At 41.5% G+C, this 20,525-nt stretch overlaps 1 protein-coding gene across 1 annotated transcript in view; it reads left to right on the forward strand.

Annotated features, from left to right (window-relative positions):
- Positions 1-5,562: 5,562 nt before the first annotated feature.
- Positions 5,563-20,525, forward strand: part of LOC136866680 (beta-1,4-glucuronyltransferase 1) — a 230,311-nt gene continuing 215,348 nt past the window's right edge. Inside the window, exons 1-2 of the mRNA XM_068226805.1 lie at positions 5,563-5,577; positions 16,915-17,885. Coding sequence (XP_068082906.1) covers positions 5,563-5,577; positions 16,915-17,885 — 986 coding nt within the window. The remainder of the gene's footprint in view (positions 5,578-16,914; positions 17,886-20,525) is intronic.

The raw sequence follows: 20,525 nt of genomic DNA on the forward strand, positions 1-20,525 counted from the left end.
ACCTATCAATGTTGGTCCTATGACATGAAAGTACATTTCGATCACGGCATGTTGAATCGCTATTTCCAAATAACAGGCACGGTCATGAAACTTTATAAAACATGGCGGCGTGTTCCCATCCTCCCACGTACAACATTTCTTGCCGAACTATCATGATACAGCGAAAGTTGCTGTCGCCTAGCGACAATCTGTCTATCAAGTCGATCCAATCTTAGTGCGGCTTTGGAATTAAATTAATTACATAAAAGTACTCGTAAAAATTGCCCATCGGATTTCGTTCAAACCACTTCCTAAACCACCTCAGTAGTGATGAGATGAAATCATGAAATTTTCAGCGAAATCGGTCTAGTAGTTTCTGAGTCCATGCGAGCAGTATGCTTCACACAGCGGACTGAACACGCATTTCACTTTCAGCTCTCTGGAAACATTAGTCTAACTAAACATCACCCGCCCTGTCGCGCTAGATAATTCAACCGCCTATAATCCCTATGTCATCTATAGTATTATCATCAATCCGTCAACCATCATTATGAACACTTCCCACTTATGCATTCTCGTTCCGCATCACCCATTGAGTAACACTGTATAAAAAATAAAACTAAATAAATAGAAGCTGTTCAAATTTAATAAACGCCTAACACTCACCCAAGAGGCCTAATAGCCTTTCACCTCCTATATACACACATCAAATTACCCACCTCCCAAATCCCTCACCCTTTCAGACCATGCCCGAATCTTCTGGCCAGAGAGAGGTAGGCGGCCCGCCCCTATCCCTCAGGGTGGGGAATGAAAACGTTTTTGATGATGATGATTTGCCTGGTAAGGGGAAACGATCTTCAGGGCTGCCGACAGTGGGGTTCGAACGCTCTATCTCCCGAATGCAAGCTGATAAGTAGCCTACGTGGCCCAAACCGCGCAGTCACTTACTCGGTAGGTCGATTAATAAATGTCAGTGGTGCAGTGGTAAGGAGCCGACGCATTGTTATGTGATGTTGGTAATACTCAGAAGTTCAATTTTTAAGTAGTGGTGTATTTTGAATATTAAGCTCAAATTCTAGCCAAATCCTAGCTTACATTCTCCCGGAGTCGGGAAAATCAGCCAACCAGCGGTGCTTGCGAGATTCCCTAACACCTAGACCGTGGCGTTGCTAGATCAATCCCGCTGGAGTGAAGGAGATACGGAACACTGTTATTTCGGGACAGGATGTTGCTAGACCAATCCCATTGGACTGGAGGTGAAACGGAACACTGTTATTTCGGAACAGGATGTTGCTAGACCAGTCCTATTGGACTGCAGGTGAAACGGAACACTGTTATTTCGGAACAGGATGTTGCGGCGTATTGCTTATAGTTCCGGGTTCGGAACAGTTCCATAATAACTGTTGTGTTATTGTTTGCCCATCTCTAGTCATGAGGGTGCCGGAACTGCGTCCCGCAGGAGTCAACGAAACGGAATTGTAATTAAACTCTCTGAAATGCCACCGGCCTCAGCCATAATCTTGGGAACATAGAACAAGCGTAGATAACCCATCATTAGTTATTATACTCATTGTGGATTTCTAAAGCAGGAAGACATCTGCTAGGATGCGATTCCATATCGAATATGGTGTTGTTCGAATTCTAGGAAAGAGTTAAATGAGCGACGAAAAGACATATCAGTCCTACCGTGGGTACGATGTATTCTCCATACACAGCTTTTAAGTACCCTTGAAGCCTGCTTCTTACCCGTAGCTCCGAGTTCGATCCAGTGATTCTAATTCTAAACTGAGGGCTTGGATGTAGTTCATTCAGCCTCGTGAGACTGATGAGTTTTGTGATGTAGGAGGCAGTAGACCTTGTTAGGCTGATCACGTTCAACTCCAAGATTTGCAGGCTTTCTGGCTGGTCAATAGTTCATCTCTGTACTTCCGAAAAATTAACATTGAGGCGTACTTTAAATTCATCTTTGCCAATTAACATTAGGTCTATTATTATTAGTAGTAGTAAAAGCATAGTGAAAGGCTGGTTAAACTTAGCCCGATTCACTGCGGATTCGGCTTGAACGCGGTACAAAATAAGCTCACCGGACAAAAGTCACCCTAGTGTGCACGCACAGATTGATCGATAAGCCTGTATAGATGGCGCAGCGAACAAGTCTCGTGTTCAATAGCAAGCACACTGTCTCAACGTGAGCAGAAGGGAGTAGCTATCAGTGAGACATTGATGTGTCAAGCGGGCAGTGTACATCAACATGAGTAGATGTAAGGATGTGACAGAGTGTCATCAAGGGTCAACCATTTTTGGCTGTTCACATGGCCATACGATGCGGGAAGTTACTGCATTTGTTGGTGTTTCACAGCGAACTATTCAGCGTGTCTACAAGCAGCGGTTTACTGCACGTGGCTACGGAACATGACGTCAGATTTATGGTCGGAAAAAGAACCTGACTGAGAGGGACCGGTGAAGCGTTTCACGGATTGTCAATCAAAATCGCTTCCAAACCCGACAGGTTACGTTTTCTCGTTTTCATTCCCCACCCTGAAGGGGTGGGGCGGGCCACCTAAAGGGTAACGCCCTCTCTCTGGCCAGGAGATTAGACGGGGTTGGGAAGAATTGAGAGAAGAGGGAGATGGGTAAAAGCGGTTTGAATAAGTAAAGGAGATGAGAATAAGGACGTGTAGGGTATCCAGCGCTTTATTGACAGTTTTACAAATACAAAGACATGTATAACAGAGATGTAAATAAGGGAAGATTCAACCAAGGTTGCAAGGGAATAGGTGAAGTGCAATGATGTGATAGGAGGAGAAATTTACAAGAGAAGTGAGTAGGAGGCTGAGGAGGTGAGAGGTTGGCGATGGTAGCGAAAAGTAACGTGGTGGGTGTGGATAAGGTCGGATATGTGTACTGGGTGGTTGAGGAGGAGGTGTAAGTCGGGGACGGCGACGAGGTGTGGCAGGACGGGTTAAAGGTTGAGGAGGAGAACGGGACTGTTCAACCCGGTGGTGGCGGCCGTGGAGCTGTATACCATGGTGGATAACTCGTTGAGCGTCGTCGAGTGTAGGAAGGTGGAGTCTCATTAAATACGTGGGTCCATCTGCGTTGAAGATCCGGAACGCTCGGCGCACTGGTAATCCTGCTTGACGGAGTTCATGGACGATATCTTTAGATGATATGTTAGAATCCACACCGCGAACGACGCAACTGTAGGTGGTAGGGCTGTCGGACGGCGACGAAGACGACGGTAGACGGGCCGTATCTACAGGCGCTTCGGTGGCAGTTCCCTCGGCAGGTGGCTGAAGTAAGGTGCACTCGGGACGAAGTTGGTCAGTGGTGGGAGAGATGGGGAGAGGAGACGTCATAAGGGGGAAAGGATGGGACAAAACTGAGGTAGTTATAGGAATGTTGGAGGAGGTGTGAGCAGAAGTGGTGGTGGTGGTTGTGGTGGTGGTGGTGCAGCTAGACGACGAAGGATGGAACAGTGTTGTAGATGGAGGTGGCACGGTTGCTACAGACGAATCGGCTGTGGCAGGCGTATCAGGTGCGTCGAGGAGTAGTTGAGCCATGATGTTCGGAGGAGTAGCTTCGACTCGATGGAGGCGGCGATGAATGCATGCTACATTATCTAGAAGTTTGAAGTAGTCGTCGGAAGAACGAACATACAGGAGTACATTAGGCGATGGGTCTGGTCCGGCGTAGAGTCTGGAGGCGATATGGATGCCTGTTGAGGGGAGTTCCGTGCAGATGTCGTCATGGGAGAGAGCAGGATTAACATCATGGACGATAAGGGTGTACATGTTGGGGAGGCCGACTTCCGGCTTGGTGCCAGCCTATATGCTTGATTGCCATAGGAAGGGTGCGTAGGTATAGTTGTGGCGTCACCCGACCAACAAGAAAAGAAGAGACGTTGCTGTGGGAAGATTGGAGTCCATTTGTAGAGGAGATGCCGTGCCTCTGCCTTGTGTGCATGACCCGACAGGAAGTGCTGCAGACAGTGGATGAAGAGCCATCGTGACCTCGGTCACTTCGCAAGAGGCCATTGCTCACACAGGCGCATGAAGCTCCGCGTCTTCAATGGGCTAGAAATCATCGAACGTGGACAGTAGCTGATCTGCGGAACGTAATGTGGTCTGGCGAATCACTTTTTTGCCTGTATTACAATAACGCACGTCGTCGAATGCACCGAAGGCCAAATGAGGCATTTCATCCTGGATGTGAGCAAGGTCAGGTTTAAAACGGAGGTGGGTCTGTGATTTTTAAGCTGGGTGTTTTTCGCATCATGGGTTGGGCCCGCTCACTGAGGTGACCAGCATGCTTATTTAAACATTCTGGATGATCAGGTGTTGCCTTTCAGTCAACGTCTGGATGATGAGTATGCTATCGATACCCCGATTTTTCAAGATTTCAACAGCAAAGTTCATCGGGCTGGAAACATTTGTGACTGGTTTTATGAACATTCCCCCCACCCTATAACATCTCTCTCGATTGACCTACAAAATCACTTGACTTGAACCGCATGGAAAATCTGTGGGACATGCTGGAACAGCGGATAAAACGCCGACATCAGATCCATGCAATTTGGTGTAATTGCGTGATCAAATCCTCAGTGAGTAACTTAACCTGGATGTGACACACCTGCACAACCTTTGGACTCGCTTCGTAGCTGAATCCAGGCGGTTATCAAGTCCAGAGGCGGAGTTACACGATATTAAATTATGCTTGTAATAATTTCTCCAGGGATGACTAATTTTTTATCCAGTGGGTTTATATCTCCGAAGAAAATCGTCAATAAAATTCTTATTTTAAAAATGTAGTAACGAACTGCATAGAACAATTTGCATTATAATCTATAACTGTTACCGACTCCGCGCTAAACGAAACATCAAGGGATGTCTGGATGGGGTTTTGGATTATGCGTGCCGTATTATTCACAAAAACAACGGGGCGTGGAAAATTGGCCAAGCTTTTGTGTACTGAGGGGAAATTTAAGATGGCCTTCCCCATTCCCCTCAAAAATGTAAAATTGTTTCCCTGCACCCAGGCTTTCAAAAGAATTATTGACCATCCTCGCAGTAGAGTAGCCAGGATCGACCGATGGGGAGGGGGGTTATACTAAAAAAAATGCTGATAGAACACAATGAAGGTGCTTGTGCGTGTGTGGGGCGCGCATGCACGAGTGTGTTAAGGGCTAATACAAGTAAATTATGTTGATATTCAGATTTAACTACAGTACAAAATCTTACATTAAAATACGGAACAAGAGTAGTACGATCAAGGCCAACAATTTTACAGCGAATGGATGTTCTGTTTACGATCTAAAATACAACTTTTGAGGCTTCTTAGAAAATATATTCAGCAGATCTGCTGGTTCTACAGAATACTTATTTAGTTTATTTTTTACTGTCAGTTTCGATTTATATTCTTTTTGTAACATTTCCATAGGGGAGGGGGACTCTAAACCCCCCAGTAGTCCACTCCCTTGACTACGCCCCAGCCAAGCTGGATTTTAGTTTTTGTCAGACAATGTGATGTCACAAAAAAGAAAAGCGTACTCCATGAACGGATAAACTGAACATAATCGATCGTATGAAGAATGATACGGTAAGTCGAATGTGTGTATTTTAGGTACAGCGTCTTTCATGAAATTGTGTTCTCTTTGAGCCTTCTTCTTTCCCTCCAATCTTCTGTTGCTCTATTGGCCATTTTCTATTTACTCCCCTACAACCACGTTAACTCGAGCCTCTACTGTAGTTTCGTTCTCAACTAAGTTTAAAAGTGTCTCGGTTATCAGTTTTCATCCTATGGGTTAATAAAAAAAGTATTTGTTTTAGTCACTTTTGAGTAATGAATTTTGTTACATCTGTTACACTTGGTATCAGATACACCCTGTTTTAACACTTAGTCCAGGATTAAAATCCTTGTTCAGTGCAGGAACTATTATGAGAGAGAAACCGAAAGGCTAACCCCCTACATCACGGGCTTTGTTTTCATAAATCTTCTACATACAATTGGAAAAGATACGTGCTGCCAAAATTCGTTGGTGGTTGAAGCTATAAAATATGATTTTGGGGAATTACTCTGTTATGGACCATGAAATTATCTCCAAGATAATAATAATAATAATAATAATAATAATAATAATAATAATAATAATAATAATAATAATAATAATAATGGAAATGAAAATCCACAACCTGTTTCCAGTCATTCAACCGAGTCAGGAATGGAATGAATGAAGCCATCTAGCGGCAAGGATTGGAATTGTGCCGGCTGCCGAAGCCTGTCGCACTCCTCTGGGGGCAATGATTAATGTTTAATAGATGAAATGATATTGGAGAGTGTTGCTGGAATGAAATATGACAGGGAAAACCGGAGTACCTGGAGGAAAAACTGTCCCGCTTCCGCTTTGTTCAGCACAAATCTGACATGGAGTGACCGGGATTTGAACCACGGAACCCAGAGGTGAGAGGCCGGCGCGCTGCCACAAGAGCCACGGAGGATACAATAATAATAATAATAATAATAATAATAATAATAATAATAATAATAATAATAATAATAATAACAAACATTCAACTAACTACTTTACGGTTTTCTAAGACGCCGAGGTGCCGGGAATTTTTCCTGCGGGGCATTCTTGTAAATAAATTACCCACGCGCCAGTATAGGTCCATTTATCGACACGAGGCTGGGATATGTTATCATCTTAAATTCCGCCGGACTGAGCTTGGATCGAACCCGCCATCTTGAGCACAGACCGCCCACCATCCGAGCTACTCAGCCCGACCCCAGCGAATTAATTATAGAGCAAAAGTTCTTGACTTCCCCTAAATTGATTTCCCAAATTAAGGTCCGAGAATGAAATAATGTTTGATAATCTCTATTTACGGAGAACTTCCTTCTCTTTAGAAAGGAAGGTCAATATTCCCTTACTCATACCAACTATTTCTAGCCTTCTAATTACAACATCCAGACTTTGAGTTTCCCAGTTCATTAGAACTGTTTCATTTCGCGATTTAAACTTTACTTTAGAACTACAAGAAATCCTATTATGAAATTCTACAACATTGGGAAAGATCTGCAGGCAGTAGAAGTTTGGAATCCCTTGGGCATTGCCTATACTTTGACAAGGTAATTGGTACAAGTTTAAACAAGGAGATGGAATATGGGGTTGAAACGGTGAAGGCTTTCTTCTTTCACGATATTATTGCTAAACTTAAGCTACATCTCAAGGGTATAATAATTTTAATGTGGTTTTTGAAGTAGTCCCGTTACGATATTAGATAATTTCTTCACGAGACTGTGTTAGTGTTTACTGGTTACATTAGCGGAAAGATAGGCTATATAACGCAGTTGTGTTTGTTTTCTACGTTCTATTGTATCTTATAAATAAAGTTGTAGGGGGTCCGCTGTCTGTAATTTCGTTTGTTTTGCCAATTTTTCAGATATTTATCCGTTTTAGGTCAACTCAAGACCGAATCGGTGGTTTTTACTTTTCGTGTCTGTTTGTCTATTTGTTTGTTTGTTCCACCATCACGGCAAAACGGCTGGATAGATTTCAAACAAACTTCATATTTGGAGTATACTCACCCCGAGGAAGGTTCCTATATGCATTTCATTTTAAAATCTTTGATTAGACGGGGGTTTATAAGAAAACCAGAACGGTTTTCCTCCATTTTCTCTTATACTATTGATTTCCTGTAAACTCCTTGGACCGTATGTGAAACGTCTCTTCATTATAAACAACTTTGGTTATGTTCATAATTTACCTTACTATTCAAATGAGGGAGAAATTTACTATTTTCTGCGGGTATCATGGTGTGCGTGTGTGACCGACAGACCGACAACGAACCTACAGGTTACCATGGCAACGTCTCTGACTGCTTGCCAGCAGAGAAGTAACGTATTGCCATTTTCCTCATCATACCTTTAAATTCATGGTTGTTCCTTGGGTAGAAGGCAAGAGAGGGCGTGAATCGGCCATTCTGCGGGATATTGGCGGAATATCGTTGGAGTTTATAACTGTCCTCGAATAGCTAAAGTAATAACACCATAGGCCATCTTATCTGTTGACCTAAAAATGGCTGCGCCTAAATTTCTCCTCTGTTACCTCTTTCTTATATCCATAACTCACACCAGCATAATTTATTGAGGGGCATTTGATTTTCTAATACATTTACTTGGTATTTACATATTTGTCGTCATCCGGCTGTCCTCAGTTTTTAATCCATTTTCTATTAATTTCAACTTTCTTTACTGAATTATTTTCTTCCTTAATTACACCGTATGTATGCGAGTGCTAATCCCGAAAGCTTGACACTCTTTCCTTTGAGGAAATATTCTAAGCTATGCAAATATATAACTTTCGGCCCCGGAAAATATCCAAATATGGATGTAATTTTAACGACGGTGCACACCTTCGTTTCGGGATAATTGGTGGCTAATCTGTAAGTCTTATCACAAATCAGAAAGCACAATCGCCTTTCATTTTGGAGAGATCTATAACTTTGGTCCTATGACTTTTTATCGGATTTCTATTCCTTATACGTTAAATAGAGCTGTATTTCTCGATTTCAAGTTAATTTTGTATTTTCACACGTGTATGTTGACATTAATTTGGCACACTTATAGGAAAGATAGAATCATGACATTCGGCACGCACATTGGCATGACCAGTGGCAATGTGACAGCTAAATTTTATGATTCTATCTGTCACATGAGTATCACAAATATAAAGTAGTATGCGAAAACTGTACAAAATTTCACACCCAATGATTCTAACTCAATCTAACCCATAAATATAGGAGATTCGAGAAGATGTCATGACCAGCCATGTAGAACACTGAAGGAGGCGTCTGATGGTGAGGTCCGTTTGCAGATATGTCGCAGAGTTTCAAAGCAGTAACTCTCGAAATAAAGGTCTGCACTTCTAGAGTGTGTCTGTACATTGACTATTTTGGCGACATTTCTGTACAGTTATCCCTTTTCAGGTGTAATAATGACCATCTGCATATTTTTAGCTTTGGTGTCTGTTTTTCTGTTTGTCTATAACTTGGAAACTACTGGATATATTTCCACCAAACTTGATATTTAGAATCCACCTGTCCTTGGATAGGTTTCAGGGCAAATATTGTTTCTAAATCCGTGAAATGACTGGGGGGTTTATACGAAACCGAAATCGTGATTTTGCACTCCCACAAAATATACACAACCAAACTTAATAGAAATCTACCTGCCTTAATGGAAATTAATTTTTAAACCTTTTTTTTTCATGTGCATCATTTCGGTAAGAGGATTTATAAGGGAGATATCATTAACCGGACTTAACTTAAGAACGGGTGCGTGTTGAGCGTATTTCTTACAACTTGAAAACTGTTGAAGATATTTGAACCAAACTTTATATTTAGCATCCACCTTTCCAAAGGTAGATTTTAAAGGTCAATAACATTTCCTGTTCCTGTAATGGACTGGCGGTTTATAGGGAACCGGAATGGTGAATTTACTCTTCCACAATATATAGAATACATGACCAACCTGACTGGAAATCGACCAAATTTGTTGGAAATCCATTTCTAAAACTTTTTTCATGTGTATTTTTTCGACAGAAAGATTAAAAAGGGAGATATCATGAATGGTTGGTTTTGCAGGGTAAGTCCAGCAGACATAGACCAAAAGGTGTACGTGGAGCAGATTCCTTATCTATCTATATAAGTAAAATCTTAACGACTGTGTGCCTGTACATTGACTATTTTGGTGAAATGTTCGCACAGCTACGAGTTTAAGGGGTAATAATAACAACCATATGCATAATTTTTTGGTTTAGTTTCCTGAAAGTCCTAGTTTTAACCTCCTCGCCCTAAATCCACATTGCAGCATAATCTGCCAGACGAACAAGAAAACAGAAATTTGGCAAAATTATATGTTTTAGCCTGTAACGGACAGAACATTTCCAAGAGCTTCAAAATTTTCACTTTTTCCCCGAAGAATATCGAAATATGGAGGCAATTTTAATGATGGTGCAGATCTTCGCGAAGTCCTATCACATAAGGGAATGCACAATCTCCATTCAATTTGGAGTGATCTACAACGTTGGTCTTATGACTTTTTGTTGTATCTGTATCCTTTACGTTTGATTTTTGTCTATTTCTCGACGTTAAGTAAATTTGGACTTTTCACATGCATAAGTCATACTTTCAATCACTTATAAGAAAGATAGAATCATCAAACCCTGCACGAAAATTGGCCCACCCAGTAGCCATATCCGTCGCCATAAGACCTATCCGTGTCGGTGCGACGTAAAGCAAATTAAAAAAAAAGTAGCCATATGTGAGCCAAATGCTATGTATGTAGCTGTCACATAATTATCTGAAAAGTGAGATGTGAGATAATCTTACAAAAATTTTACCCTATTCAACGTTTCTAACTCAATCGGACCCATGAATAGATCAGATATCATACGACCAGCCATTTAGGCCGCAAAATTTGACGTCTTATGGTACAATCCTTTGTCGATATGACGTCCGTTTTGCAGCAGTCAATCTGTAAATGAAGGTCTGCAATATTTTAAGCATGCATATACTTTCGTATGTCGATCTATAAATATTCACTGATGTCGTCTTGTAGCGATCGAGAAGGGGTGTTCTGCTATTGTAATCAGTACTCCCCACACCGACTTTGACTGGCAGTAGGAACGGGGTCCTTCTCCAATTCCTGTGTAACTGGCATTAATAAGGCAGGCCTACCATTGTAATGAATAATTCACTTCTCGATTTGACTTGCAGAAGGCAAGGGAGCATGTAGTTTTGTTCAAAACTCCCCTTACCCGATTGTGTTTGGCTGTAGGCAAGCGTTCCCGCAGTTATAAACAGATGTACCCATCTAAAATGTGACTGGCATTAGGCATACTGGCCTGCTATTTTGATGGAAACTCACCAACTTCGTGTGACTGGCAGTAAGCTGGCTGGCAGTTAGAAAATGGACCTCTCATTATAATGATAACTGCAAAATTCAATTTTGATTGGTTGTAGGGAAGTTTCCTGCCATTATAATAAAAACCCCTCAATTTGTAATATGTTTGGAAGTAGGAAAGGGGGACTGCCATTGTAACGGAAACTCCCCAAATCGATTAGTACCGCGCAGTAGGCAATAGGGCCTGCAATTATAATGTAAACTTCCCAACTCGATTGTGAATGGCAATAGGCAAGTGAGCCTGTCGTTATCATCACAAATCCGTAACAAGCACTTTACATTGGAAACAACGTATCGGGACCTCTCCATGCTGTTTCTCGGATAACGCTTAAGAGACATGCTATTTTAAAACAATCTTATTTACTGCATGTACAGTATTTACTTCAATATTCGTATACAGTGCAGAATACCGTAGCGAAGCACGGGTACATTTGCTAGTTTTTATTTATTTTACTACAAACTAACTAATTTTACATTTTCGGAGTCGCTGAGGTACCGGAATTTTGCCCCGCAAGCGTTCCTTTACGTGCCAGTAAATTTTCCGACACAAGGCTGGCATATTATACCACCTTGAAATAGCACAGGACTAAGCCAGGGATCGAACTCGTCAACTTGAGCTCAGAAGGCCAGTGCTCTACTGAGTCCGGCCCTTCTATGTTGTAGGTTATGGGATTGAATCTCGGTGAAGTCGGTTAGTGTTTAAGAGTTCTTAAATGTACTGAGCGAGTTGGCTGTGCTATAAGCGGCTGTGTAGGTGTAACTTGTATTCGGGAGATGGCGGGTTCGAAACACAAGGTCAACAGCCCTGAATACGGATTTTCGTTGTTTTCCATTTTAACACTTGGCAAATACCTGTACTGGGTCACTTCCTTCTCCTATCGTCACCGAATAAAATCTCCCTGCGTTAGAGCGATATCAAAAGGCCAGCGGAAAACAAAATACTGCTAAAATATGAGAGATCTTTGTCGGTAGAGTTAAACTTTCTAGAATCCGCTATTGATGTGTGTGTGTTTTAGAATACATTCATGGTATCTCTTGCCTGTCGTAAGAGGCGACTAAAATACGTAAGCATCAGGGATCTCAACTTAGAAGCCGAGCTGCATAGCTCAGACGGTAGGGTGTTGAGCTCAGGCTGACGAGTTTAATCCAGGATTAATCCAGTGGTATTGGAAGGTAGTCAAGCCTCGTGTCAGCAGATTGATTGGCGCCTAAAACAACTCCTGTGGGGCAAAATTCAGGCACCTTTGCGTCTCCGAGAACCGTAAAAGTAGTTATTATTATTATTATTATTATTATTATTATTATTATTATTATTATTATTATTATTATTATTATTATTATTATTTGTTAGTTGCTTTACGTCGCACCGACACGGTAGGTCTTATGGCGACGATGGAACAGGAAAGGGCTAGGAGTGGGAAGGAAGCGGCCGTGGCCTTGATTAAGGTACAGCCCCAGCATTTGCTTGGTGTGAAAATGGGAAACCACGGAAAACCATTTTCAGGGCTGCCGACAGTGGGGTTGGAACCTACTATCTCCCGAATACTGGATACTGGCCGCACTTAAGCGACTGCAGCTATCGAGGTCAGTATTATTATTATTAATATTATTATTCAACTCGGGAGTGTGATTAGGTGACCACGGTGCTCCTAGCTGGGTTTGACACAGTTTCTGCTCACTTAATCTACATCTGAAGGGTATAAGAAATTTAATCTGATTTTTGATGTAGTCCCTTACGATATTAAGTAATTTCTTAACGAGATTTACTTCTTCCCTGTTCGACCTCCGTTGACCAACTCTTGTTTCCTTCCGACGGTGTGAATTTGGGAGGCTTAGGGAGTATTTCATTCTCACGCTTGTTCGTGGCTCTTCATTCTACGAAAGATATAACTTCTTTCGCTATACCTCTGATTAGTATTGAGAGGGGATAGTTGATTACTGGTAGTTGTATTCTCGTCCAAACAATAATTGCCACCAACATCACCAAACCTTTGTAGAGAAAAATACTGAAACTCCGGTCTCTATGAAAGTCTATAGCAATTGATAAGGCATTAAATGCAGCAAATATTATTTGATTTGAGCGTTCAGTACACCCGGAATGATATGGACTAATTCTCATCGGGAAGTTGAAAAATTTAGAAACAAGTCTTCCAGTTTTGAAAGGTGGTTCATAGCGTATATGAAATGAGTCTTATGTTTGTAGATTGTGGAATAAGAGGCGGAATAATAATAATAATAATAATAGTAATAATAATAATAATAATAATAATAATAATAATAATAATAATAATAATAATAATAATAATAATAATAATAATTTTTCTTCCATATTAGAGCCATCCTGGTCTAGGGAACCACGAATAACGGCATAGAGAATTCCTTGTGCTGCCCACACGTCACCTCATAATCTGCAGGCCTTCGGGATGAGCAGCGGTCGCTTGGTAAGCCATGGCCCTTCGGGGCTGTTGCGCCATGCCAATTCCAGCCACTTCTGGAGCCGCTTGCATCACCGAGATTCATTTTGGTTTAGGCCGGCGGTTTAAGCCTCTTTGCCCTCCCTGCTGCAATCCCTTTGGGGATCATTGTAAATACCTAGGTATAAATATAAGGAAAGATCTTCATTGGGGTAATCACATAAATATGATTGTAAATAAAGAGTACAGATCTCTGCACATGGTTATGAGAGTATTTAGGGGTTGTAGTAAGGATGTAAAGGAGAGAGCATATTTGTATCTGGTGAGACCTCAACTTGAGTATGGTTCCAGTGTATGGGACCCTAACCAGGATTACTTGATTCAGGAACTGTAAAAAATCCAAAGAAAAGCAGCTCGATTTGTTCTGGGCGATTTACGATAAAAGAGTAGCGTTACAAAGATGTTACAAAGTTTGGGCTGGGAAGACTTGGGAGAAAGGAGACGAGCTGCTCGACTAAGTGGTATGTTCCGAGCTGTCAGGGGAGAGATGGCGTGGGAGGACATCAGTAGACGAATAAGTTTGGATGATGTCTTTAAAAATAGGAAAGATCACAATATGAAGATAAAGTTGGAATTCAAGAGGACAAATTGGGGCAAATATTCTTTTATAGGAAGGGGAGTTAGGGATTGGAATAACTTACCAAGGGAGATGTTCAATAAATTTTCAATTTCTTTGCAATCATTTAAGAAAAGGCTAGGAAAACAACAGATAGGGAATCTGCCACCTGGGCGACTGCCCTAAATGCAGATCAGTAGTAGTGATGGATGACGTGATATTTGAGATGAAGATATCAATAGAGGATCAGCCTGGATTCGAACCTCAGCTTTCTGAATGGGAAACCATCAGCTAAGCCACTGGACTCACCACGCCCAATAATAATAATAGTAATAATAATAATAATAATAATAATAATAATAATAATAATAATAATAATAATAATAATAATTGGTACACCAACAATGGCAGGGCCTAGGCAGCGAAAGAAAGAGACCACAATTTTTAAAAATTTTTAAGGTGTTTCCTAAATGATTTTTTCTTTTCTTTCTCTATTTTTCCATTCTTTTCAGTAAACAACAACAATTAAACAAGTTAATAACAAACGAAAATAACTATTTAGAGAGAGATATAAACAATATTATAGCTTTAGAGCTTAATCAACAATAGGTAACAGGGGAGATGTAGCTCCCATTTTACAAGACAAAACTTACTAGTTTTAGATTATCTTTGGTTTCATAAAATACTTTACCTTTATCAGCAAACATGAAGCTAGAGCTTCCAATATCAATTGTTACATATTAGAGGGGCCCAAAACCCTAAACATTAACTTTTGATGGCCAAACGGGCCAAGAATCCACACCAGATACCTTTTATTATTCTTAAAATATTAAGAGCTTTTATTCCACCCGTCCTTAATTCAGGGGAGAAGCACAGCACCAAAATTAGGATCGGAAGGATCCAGAAATGCAGGAGCAGAAGCTCAAACTAAAAAAACCAAACACCATGGTACTACAGCCCTTGAGGGGCCTTGGCCTGCCAAGCGACCGCTGCTCAGCCCGAAGACCTGCAGATTACGAGGTGTCGTGTGGTCAGCACGACGAATCCTCTCGGCCGTTACTCTTGGCTTTCTAGACTGGGGCCGCTATCTCACCGTCAGATAGCTCCTCAATTCTAATCACGTAGGCTGAGTGGACCTCAAACCAGCCCGCAGGCCCAGGTAAAAATCCAGGACCTGGCCGGAAATCGAACCCGGGGCCTCCGGGTAAAAGCTCAAACTACCCGGTAAAAAAGTGAAAAAATGACAAAAGATTAAATAGAAAAGGCAAAGAACAAAATGTATTGGGTTACTGAACCCACTCATACAATCCCGTGACATGATTTGCCATAAAACCTAATGAGGCAGAAGGCCCGGTGTCACAGAGGATAAGCTACGTTGAAGACTAAGACAATAATTAAAATTTTAAGACCGAAATGCGAGACAGAAAAAAAGAAGTTAGAGGAACTTGGTGACCAAAAGCAAAGTGAACAAAGAAACGAGGGTCTACGCTGGTACGTCCTTATGACATTTCATGATACTCACTACGGGGATTAAACTCCATCCGTAGATAGACTAGAATCCTACATATTACAAGCTAAGAGAATATTAGGAAGCCCTACACTAAAACCAAGACAAACGCGGCACACCCTAACTGTTACATGCTAGAGGAGAGCGCTGCTTATTTTCCCGTCGCAACGCGCAAATAAGTTCACAAGCTAGATCAAAATATTGCAATATTGCCGCCTATCTTCCATGCTTCCTCAGCTCGTCCATAGTCTCCTGGAAGGAGAACCTCACTTATCGCCACACAGTACAAGATCCAGATAGCTCCATACTGTACACGATTACCAGTATGTATAGGGACGAGCTGGGCGATGATTGGTTGGTTTGAATAGAACTGACAGTAGCGACAGTTTAGAAACAGATGACATAAGTAAACGGGTGCCATCCCAAAAATAGGTACAATATTCTACTAATGCTCATATATTTCAAGAAAGTTGGTACTCAAAAATCAAAGGTAGTGATATCTATTAACCAAGTAGAAAATTATTATTATTATTATTATTATTATTATTATTATTATTATTATTATTATTAACAAATACATCGCAATTGGGAAATATCCCGATGACAACGGTTACTTACAGTGGTGTGATAATAAAGTAATGTTATCTAATAACAACAACAACAACAACAACAACAACAATAAAACAAAAACAACAACAACAAAGCTACAATAACAGAAGTACAAGCAATTCCATGGACAGAAAATATTAAAAAACTTTTTGTTTGCTATTGGCTTTACGTCGCACCGACACTGATATGTCTTACGGCGACGATGGGACAGGAAAGGGCTAAGACTGGGAAGGAAGCGGCCGTGGCCTTAATTAAGGTACAGCGCCGGCATTTGTTTGGTGTGAAAATAGGAAACCACGGAAAACCATCTTCAGGGCTGCCGACAGTGGGGTTCGAATTCACTATCTCCCTACTAGATCTACTAGTTTAACATTCTAAATAGACCACGGCCGCTTCCTTCCCACTCCTAGCCCTTCCCTGTCCCATCGTCGCCATAAGACCTATTTGTGTCGGTGCGACGTAAAGAAAAAAAAAGAAAAGAAAAAAATTCTAAATCTAGCATCATCATATACAATTTCACACACAACTTAAGTATTTCCAGTGCTTAACACTACGGCTTACAATACTATAGCTTGAACTGAAAGTTCTGCCTGTCTCCGCGAGACTACACTGCCTTCAGGCGTTAGAAGTGTTGCCTACCACTTGGGAAAGGTCGCATTGATGTTACAATACTAATAATAATTAAAATAATAGTAATAATAAAGTGTTAAATAAATTCTAATCAAGTTCAAAGTTTAAAATATCATATAGTCTTTCGTGAAATTGAATCAATATGTTATGGTTACATGAGTTTTCTTTACTATCACTGAGTTTTTCCATTCCAGATCGGATGCCGGCTGTGGAACCTGAGTATTGTCAGCGTACTTATTCTCACTTTCTCCAACATTCTCCTGACAGTCCGTTTGTTACACTCCAGCGATTGCACACGCCAGATCCTGCCGGAACCGCCACCCCCACCACCACCGCCCCGCTTCCAACACCAGGAGGAAGAGACGCCGCCACCATGCCCTGCCACTCTCGCACCTCAAGTTATCAACAGCACAGCTAGCACAATATTCCATGTGGACCTACGGCTCGGTCGTTGGGACTCAAGACATCTCTACAAAATGTTCGATTTTGTGGTCGTCGGTGAACGTTTTTCCGAACTTTCCGAAAAATTCTCTGTATGTTTAGCAACTCAAAGCTCAATAGAAAAGTTGCAATCTTTAGTTCAAGTAGCTCATCACTGGTCGGGACCAATTTCCGCCGCAATGTTTGTAGCAGGAGATGATGAGTATAAGCTACTCCAGTATTACATTTCGTACCTGAGACGCTGTTACGCACCTGTTAGAGAACGGGTCAGCTTTCATTTAGCATATCCTAAAGACCGTCCGCCTACAGCTCATCAAACAGAATTGCCTCTCAAATCAGGTTTGGACTGCTTGAGGCCTGAGGGAGTGCTAGCAGAACTGGTGCGACTTCGTAAGCCAGAGACCGTGAAGTGGAGACTGAAAACTGCATATCCTCAAAATCACCTGCGCAATCTTGCTCGAAGAAACTGTCAAAGTGATTTCGTGTTTTTAACAGACGTTGATATTATTCCCAGTGCGAAACTTGCCGAAGGCCTAGACGTTTTCCTCCGTGAAGCGAGATGCCACGGGTTGTGTGCTTATGTGATACCTACTTACGAGTTGGACGAGAGAGTTCGGTTTCCAAGAAACAAGACCGACCTAATACGTCTCGCCAAAAAAGGCCTAGCCAGGCCATTTCACCAGAAAGTGTTCATATACAACCAGTTTGCTACAAATTTTTCCAGGTGAGCTATTTTACTTTCACCCTTCTCTATTCTATTAGCTTCATATCACAGAACTATAAAGCATATTACCGTATGCGTCAAAACAACGAACAATGAAGTGTTATTTGATTTTTTTGGTAGAGTGTTTATTAAAATGTATATCATTACGTGCCACACATTGTTCATAACGTTTCTGAACATTGTTCAACATGTAGATGAACAAGGGTTGCTGTAAGGAAACGAAAAATGGCGTTAACTTCTCGCTTAATTTGGAAGTATTTTTAGCTGGGTCATCTATATTGTAAACTGATTCTTTCAACATGTCCCTTATGAAGGCATCTGGGACTGTGGGATCCGGGGAGCAGGAAGGGTACATCCACGAGAAACTAGATGATCTACAAAGTGTCGTTGCAGAAGGGTAAGTGACTCCTCCGCGGTGTGAGGTGTAGCTGCATCTGGCTGCATCCATTTCGTTGAAGTGGCAAGTTTCCGGTGCGAAAAAAAGACGAGCAAATCCCGCACGAATGGGGTAATAATCCGTTCTATGTAGGCTATCTGGTTGTTCTCCGAGTCTGTACAGCATCGTCGAGGAAATAAGGACCCAGTATTCCATGAGCGGACCCGTAACACCTCTTTTTTTTATTGCTAGGGGCTTTACGTTGCACGGACACAGATGGGTCTTATGGCGACGATGGGATAGGATAGGTCTAGGAGTTGGAAGAAAGCGGCTGTGGCCTTAATTAAGGTACAGCCCCAGCATTTGCCTGATGTGAAAATGGGAAACCACGGAAAACCATCTTCAGGGCGGCCGACAGTGGGATTCGAACACACCTGTCTTCCGGATGCAAGCTTACAGCCTCTAAGCGCACGGCCAACTCGCCATGATTCTCACTTTTGGTCTATGCGCCCTGTTGTCCCCTTTCGTTGACATTATACTAATCCCGTATAACGGAACTTGTCAACGACAGCTATTATTTGATACGTCATTATTAATCACTTTCCGTACTGATTTTTAACGTGAATCAACTTCGGCCCATTTTGACGCCCCACTCCGTATGACGGGAAATAATGTTCCAGGATAAACACCTTCTCCTCTGCTGTGAGAACCATAATTCCAGAAATGAACAGTGCACTGAATTCACAATATTTCAGACTAGTATATACAAGAAATAAATAGTTCACTGCTAGGCAAACGAGGACAGCAGATGAGCAATAAGTTCAGTGCCGTTTGTTTTGCTGCATACCGTATTATTCTATTAACTATCAGCTGTTCTACCCGTCGATGGCGGGAAATCTCTTCAAAGGGTGTATGGCTACACTTTTAGCAACAAATAGCTATTGTAGATGTTAATATAAGGAAAGATCTTCATTGGGGTAATCACATAAATGGGATTGTAAGTAAAGGGTACAGATCTCTGCACATGGTTATGAGGGTGTTTAGGGGTTGTAGTAAGGATGTAAAGTAGAGGACATATAAGTCTCTGGTAAGACCCCAACTAGAGTATGGTTCCAGTGTATGGGACCCTCACCAGGATTACTTGATTCAAGAACTGGAAGAAAATCCAAACAAAAGCAGCTCGATTTGTTCTAGCTGATTTCCGATAAAGGAGTAGCGGTACAAAAATGTTGCAAAGTTTGGGCCTGGAAGAACTGAGAGAAAGAAGATGAGCTGCTCGACTAAGTGGTATGTTCTGAGCTGTCAGCGGAGAGATGGTGTGAAATGACATTAGTAGACGAATAAGTTTGAGTGGCGTCTTTAAAAGTACGAAAGGTCGCAATATGAAGATAATGTTGGAATTCAAGAGGACAAGTTGGGGCAAATATTCATTTATAGGAAGGGGAGTTAGGGATTGGAATAACTTACCAAGGGAGATGTTCAATAAATTTCCAATTTCTTTGCAATCATTTAAGAAATGGCTAGGAAAACAAGAGATGGGGATTCTGCCACCTGGGCGACTGCCCTAAATGCAGATCAGTATTGATTGTACCCGTCGTTGACGGATTAGTTTTTGTACAGTTGCAGCAGTACTGACATGTAGCGGAGATGATTGGGAACAGAAGAGACAGAGCACACTTCAGCTAACAACAGTCAGTCAGTGTAATGTTATCGTTGATGATATTAGTAGCCGTCATCTTTGCAATGTGTGTTGTAACACGTGAAATACTCTGAATGTGAGTCCATCTGCTTTAATATGAATTACATCCAGGCAAACAATACGATTGACACGTCCTAATATCAAAATAGTTTTAAAAACAAATCTCAGTACATACATCACTACACTAACGTTTCTTAATCACACCAAACCAACAGAAAGAACTAAACTGATGCTTCGCACATGCCCGTGTTTGAATTTGGACAAACCGAACGCGGTGCTATTTAGCTAATATCGATAGCTGAATTAAGGTCTGATATATCGTAGAAGGAAAACAATACAAAACATTGATACAGGAAAAGAAAGGAGCATACAGTGAAGAAGAAGCTCATTAACTGGCTGAAGAAGCAAAACCGAATCCATACATTGCACTTCACCCACCAATACAGTACATAAACAGGAGAGTTTGGGAAGACCACTTCCTTTGCATATTGAACAAAAAGGAAGAAATAGATTTACGTAATTACAGAACGGAAGAAGGCAACAGAACAAACTCAACTGACTGGAT

This window comes from Anabrus simplex, chromosome 3, assembly GCF_040414725.1.
Source record: "Anabrus simplex isolate iqAnaSimp1 chromosome 3, ASM4041472v1, whole genome shotgun sequence".
Classification (NCBI taxonomy): Eukaryota; Metazoa; Arthropoda; class Insecta; order Orthoptera; family Tettigoniidae; genus Anabrus; species Anabrus simplex.